The sequence below is a fragment of the Rhagoletis zephyria genome, unplaced genomic scaffold, assembly GCF_001687245.7.
Source record: "Rhagoletis zephyria isolate East Lansing unplaced genomic scaffold, Rhagoletis_zephyria_1.1 Rzeph_scaffold_02022, whole genome shotgun sequence".
Lineage (NCBI taxonomy): Eukaryota > Metazoa > Arthropoda > Insecta > Diptera > Tephritidae > Rhagoletis > Rhagoletis zephyria.
In genome coordinates this window covers 1-6,549 of record NW_016159106.1, presented here as the reverse complement: position 1 = coordinate 6,549, position 6,549 = coordinate 1, and the positions used below count along the sequence as shown (strand labels likewise).

Sequence of the window (6,549 nt, the reverse complement as noted above, 5' to 3'; positions counted from 1 at the left end):
ATTCGAACCCGAACATGCTGGGAGCTAAGAACTAACAGCGAGCATCTCTACACGTTCAGCTACAGCCAGACATGCAAATGTGCTTTCAAATGCTCAACTTCAATCACGTTTCGTTAAAACACGAGCAGTGATCGGATAACAAACAATGAGCTAGCGCAGAGACACCAGTTGGTCCGCTACAGCATGACAGAGGAACACTTTTGTAAGTACTCCAATTTACCACAAATAGACTAAATGATCCGACGATTTTTGCAGGGTTTCCATCTACAACGGTGGCTCGAAAATGGCAAAAGGAGACGACCCGCAGATAAGACGATCATATCGCCTTCATGACAACTGTAATATCTTTCAGGCGAAGATCTTTGCATAGAGAATGCTGATTGTAAATTTGTGAATATGGATTGTAATTTGGAAATTGATAATCCACGAAACTTCAAAGAATATATTAAATATTTTAATGATAAATTTCAAGAGTTTTAATAAGATGTAATATGTAAGTTATGAAATTGAATAATATTACAATGCATTTATTTTAATATAAAGAATGTCATTTTCATGTTCCTTAAATGTTTAGTTTTTCATTGTAAGTGAAAGGAGAAAGGTTCCGTATGCAGAAGTCCATGTAAGTGGGAAAAACTTTCTACTGCAGTGCATCGAGACGCGGGGGTCGCGAGCGGGGCGCGGCCGCGTGCGGCGTGGCGCGGTGCGGGGAGCCAGCAAATGTGCACCCGCCAGGCTATGCACTCGCAAAATTAAAACTTACCTAAGTACATATATTTATTTTCCAATATCCAATAAATCCGGAAATATTAAATAATTATTTATTTCATTTTATTAGTAATAATTTGTATCAATTTAAATAATTCATTGCATTTGGACGTAATGTTCTCTACGGCGAAAAATTCAGATTCGGCAGTAACACCGCCTTATTAATTCGCCTTGACAGTGTCATCTCAGAATATGGCTTTATTACTCATTTGCACAAATTTGAATATGACTTTATTTCACTTCTGGATTGGAAATAACGCCATATGGTTTTATTTCCAAAACAAAATGGAAATAAGACCATATGGCCTTATTGCGTATGGTGTTATTGCACCCCACCGTTCTTGAACCATAACAAGTAATTTTTAAGCAAAAACAAAAACCGACTTCAATTCTCATATAAAAAATTAAGGATACCGTTAATTTCTTCATGATCCAATGATCGGATCTAAACCAATTAAGTATAGGACCACCTCGGAGGTACCACCTTTCCTTTAAACTAAATTATAGAAACCGGTTAACGTGATCCAAATTTATGTGGTAACATACATAAAAAAATATTCCGACGAATTGATAACTAATTAAGTGCATTGAGAAGTTAACTACGAATAACGGAACGTACATAATTGGTTTGCCTATGGTTAGATGACATTTTAATATAACCTCACTTTTGTGTGCGTAGTCGAAAAACGTATATTCGTGTGATAATGAAATACTCAGTTGTTTTTGTAAAATTACACATATTTTCTTAATTCACAAATCGCCTTCTGTGTCAATCAATAATAGCTTTATCGCTAACCAACGGTTTTCTTATGTTACCCGACTTCAGAAAAAGAGAAGGTTATGAATTCGTGAGAATTTATATTGTTTTTATGTATGTTTATCGCATAACTTTGGACCACGTCAACCGATTTCGATAATTCTTTTTCTATCGGAAAGGTAGTGTCTCCGAGGTGGTCTCATTTCAAAATATACAACACGGTGCTTAATAGGGCTAAGCGCAATATTTATACAAAATTTGGTCGAAATCGGTGAAAAAGTTTTTGAGTTATACATATATCACAAAAGAACCATTGTATATATCAATTTTTAGTAAATATTGATGAGCTCCTTAGCCACACTGCTCAAAAAATCTGAACGTCCGGTACATGCACACATATAAATACAAGACCGTATTTTTGCCGCTGGGTGTAGTGGTTAGCAATGCCTGGGTTCAAGCCCTGGTGAAAGCAACATCGCAAAAAATATAGAAAAAATAGGTTTTTCTTAACAGCGGTCGCCTCCCGTTAGTCGATGGCAAACCTCCGAGTGTATTTCTGCCATGAAAAACAGCTTCTCATAAAAATACCATCGCCGTTCGGAGATGGCGTAAAATTGTAGATCCCTCCCCTTTGTGTGACAACACAAAGGCGCACGCCACAAATCGGAGCCAAATCTCAGCCAAACACTATCCTATCCTATCCTACACCACTTTTTTTGGTAGCACCGTGCAATTTATTTTTCACAGCTACAATTTCTCTATTCATCTCCTTCATAATTCACGCTTAATTTTGGTCGCCCTGGTTATAACTCAAATGGACAAACCTACAAGCTTACGTCGCCTCCGAATGGCAAATGGTTTTATGAGAGGCTTTCCCATGGCAGAAATACACTTGGACGTTTACCACTGCTTCCGAGTAGTAGATAGTTCGCACCTCTAACCTTCGGCTATGGCGGTCGCCTACAACCCCATATTACAGCCAAGCACCATAGGATCCACAGGGAATGAGGTTGCTTTCTGCAAGTTTGATTAGTTATGGACAGTCTGTTGAAGTTGTAGATCTATTTAAAAAAGCGAATGAATTTCTACTAGCGACAAATGGGTGTATTTCCATTCTGAGTGATTTTCCATGCACAACAGAGACTGTGGAGCGATCGTTTAATACACTTCGTAGAGTAGAAAGGTAGCTGAGAAACACAACAACAAAACCGCGATATAATTCAGGAGACAACAATCGAAAAGTTTGCTGAAAATTCGAGACGTTTGCTATTAGCGTAACAATTTTAATAAAAATATAATTTTTTTTACGTTCGGCAGTATGAAATTAATAATTTTTTTTTTGGATATTTTAAATAATTCTTGAAGCTTTCTAATCTTTGGTTACTTGAACAAATCATCGGTTCTTGAAAAAGAAGATCCAAACCTGCGCTACATATATGTATATTTTTATCCATTATTGCTTTAAAATATTACATTGTCATTGCTGTTATTGTTGCTCAATTGGTGAAAGTGTTAAAACAATATGAGAGGCTAAAAGGACTAAACATATATGTATATGTCAAACGGACCAAAGCCCTGTCCAAAATTCCATGGGATAGACATAAATTTACGTAAAGCATGTCAAAAGACTCGTAAATTTATAACGCACCAAATAAAACGTGGCAGAATTGAAAATTTAGCATTACGTAAACGCTGCGACCATTAGCGCACACAAGGGGTGGGTTTTGGGGTTTAAACCCCCCCTAAAGCTAATAACCTCAAATGCAAACTGTATCTTAAAGCTAAGAATCCAGCTCTCAAGGAAATTATAAGAAATATTTATTATAATTTCTGTTGCTTGAAAAGGCGCTTTGCTTTTGCTGTAAATTTTCATGAGGAAATAAATTTACGAGCATTTTTTTCTTGAGAGCTGCAAACTGATTTATGAAAATTTGGTAGAAGAAAATTTCTTTTCCATTTCTCGTCCGTCGTTTTATATGAATTTTTCGTTTTTCTTGAGAGTTCAGTTAATTTTTTCGGAACTCGAAATATTAAAAAAATTTAGCAATCGTGAAAAATCACCATCTATCGAAAACCAGAAACCAGAAATCGAAAAAATGAACATAAAAGTGCAAAAATTCATGGAATCAATAAATTTATTTTTACTGACTCTTTTTTAAAATTTTTTATTAGGTACTTTTGAAAGTTGAGCGCATCTTGAGTTTATAGAACTTTTTATTAAACAAGTAGTTTTTAAGGAAAGAACACAACCGACTTCAATTCTCATATACAAATTTAGGGGTACCGTTAATTTCTTCATGATCCAATCATCGGATCTCTAAACCAAATTACGGGACGACCCTAGAGGTACCATCTTTCCAATAAAAAAAGGATTATTGAAATCGGTTCACGTGGTAAAAAAGTTATGTATTCCGGCGAATTGATAACCTCCCCTTTTTTGAAGTCGGTTAAAAGTGTTTGAGTTCTGTTAATCTTATGTAAATAAAGTGCAGTTTATGAATTTTAAAACGTTTATTTATTTATTACATACTGTACATAAACTTGCATAAATGTATTTTAAAGAGCGTATTATCAAGCAAATTTTCAGTATTTTCCGGTGATATATCTTCAGGAATATTACCCCCCCCCCCACTAAAATATATTCCTGGGTGCGCCCCTGGCTGCGACCCTTAATGCGCAAATAAATTTTGCATTCAGTTTGTTAAAAACGTTGTCAGTTATTAGGTCAAGACTGATTCTAATGTTTTTAGGATCGCTGATCACGAATATACCATCAGAGTTGCAATATTCAAAACGGCGGATCCAATATGACGGAAGATTTTTTTTAACTTACCGGATTCATTTAAATTTCGGTACTCGTAGGTTATCGAGGTCGCTAATTTTGAATCTGAATTCGGATTATAAAAATTTAAAATGGCGGACCCAATGTGACGGACAAAACATTCAAAATCGATTCGATTCGCTTAAAACTTTATAATTGGGGCTTCTCTAGGCCGCTGATTATGAATCTGAAATCAGATTTTAAAAATTCAAATAGCGGATGCATATTCGGTCTACCATTTATCACGGAAAAGTTGAGTAACCCAGATGAGATATGAATGTTGCTCATACACCGTACGTACGTTTGATTTTGACTTTTCGGGTGATCAGCGAGCCCAAAAACATTAGAATCCGTTTTTACCTAATACATAACTGACCACTGTTTTAACAAACTTAATGATAAATTTATTTGCGCGTTTACGGACATGACGTCTTTTAAGTGTCACGGCATTTACGCAATACTAAATTTTCAATNGCATAACTGACCACTGTTTTAACAAACTTAATGATAAATAATGATAAGGAATTACGTCTGGCAACGTTCGTACTGTGCGGTCACTTAAACTTTCGCTTGAAANCATTTACGCAATACTAAATTTTCAATTCTGCTATGTCTGATTTGATGCATTATAAATTTACGATTCTTTTGACATGCTTTATGTTAATTTCTATCCCATAGAATTTTGGACAGAGCTTTGGTCCGTTTGACATGGAACGTTCCACAAACATATATACCTAACTAATCACAAATAACTTTTTCAATTCAAATCCAGTCCTGCTCTAGTAACTAGCGAGTACTATTAAGCTTAATCAGATGATGTTTTAAAAAATGTTCTCCATCTTCCCTTTAATTTCAGAATCACATCAAGATTTCGACAGCTATTTGTACAACGTTAGTCCATGCAATTTACCCGTCTCCAATTCAAGTATGATCCATGCGATGAGCCATAATGGGAACTCTGCTGTAGCTCTGTCGACTGCGAATATCCAAAACGTTAATACATACTACGCAACAACACAACAGCAACAAGTGCAACACACAAACTTGCAACAACCGCCGCCTCTTGCTGCACAGCTACAGTCGCAAACTCAACAGCTGCAGGTGATTGGGCAACCACAACAGTTGCAGCAGCAGCAGCAACAACTTCAACCGCTACAACAGCAGCAAAATCAACAGCATCAAGTGGTCTTGAATGTTGGCAACTTGCAAATAAATCCAAATACTTCGGAAAACTCTGAAGTGCCACTGATAATAACCGATGAAAATGCGCCCCCACAACCGGGCCCCACCATGCTAATCTCGCATGTAATCAAAAGTTTGTTGCAATTTCTCGCTCGAGACACCTGCCAACCATTGTGGAACTACGAAGATATCACAGCGAAAGGTAAGCTGTAAGCTTCACAAACCATTTACTTCATTTATGTTCTCTCTTCCTTATACAACGCCAGTGTGGATGGTGAAGTCAGCCGAACAGCTTAGCTGCTTCCTAAAGCACGTGGGGAAGGTATTCGCCGACAGCTACCCACAGGCCCGCATTGCCGAGCGCTGGGCGCAAACCGCTCTGCAGCTGGGCTTATCTTGTTCGTCGCGTCACTACGCGGGCCGTTGTCTGCAAATATTTCGCGCCCTCAACGTGCCCATCAACTCGCGTATGCTCTCCGACATACTGTCCCGCTTGGTGGAAACTGTTGCCGAGCAGGGCGAAGACATGCAAGGTTACGTCACTGAACTACTGCTAACTCTGGAGGCGGCTGTGGACAGTTTAGATTCCGACTTCCGGCCTCTGGATGTTATGAAGGACATTTTCAAGAGCACTCCGAATCTGAACAACAAAGATGGCGGACCAAATTCAATTTTACCTGGGAAAAAATCACCTTCGGGCGGCATAGCACCACAATCGCCAAATTTCTCCGTTCCCAGCCACGCTCGCAGCACAAGCTACTCTGTGACGTACTGCGCCCGAAAAAGCACCAACTCGCCATGCGATAAACAAGGTAGGTCGTGCTGGCGTCGCACACTAGTACAAATGAAGTATCTACCGCAAAGAAAATCGAAATTCAAAAGTTGAAATAATACAAAAAATGTTAATTCAACAATTTTATAATGAGCTCGAGGCCATTTTTTAAATGAAAAATGTGGTGATTTCCGAAATAGCTATCACTTCTCCCATTTTTTAAAATTATTGTTGCTTTTCCACAATAAA

At 37.7% G+C, this 6,549-nt stretch overlaps 1 protein-coding gene across 2 annotated transcripts in view; it reads left to right on the top strand.

Moving 5' to 3' along the window:
• LOC108365851 (protein furry-like) overlaps window positions 1-6,452 on the top strand; it is a 96,464-nt gene extending 90,012 nt beyond the window's left edge. For both annotated transcript variants that reach the window (XM_017620040.1, XM_017620041.1), the window contains exons 12-13: window positions 5,203-5,730; window positions 5,795-6,452. In XM_017620040.1, coding sequence (XP_017475529.1) covers window positions 5,203-5,730; window positions 5,795-6,414 — 1,148 coding nt within the window. In that variant the 3' untranslated portion in view covers window positions 6,415-6,452. The remainder of the gene's footprint in view (window positions 1-5,202; window positions 5,731-5,794) is intronic.
• The last annotated feature ends 97 nt before the right edge of the window (window positions 6,453-6,549 follow it).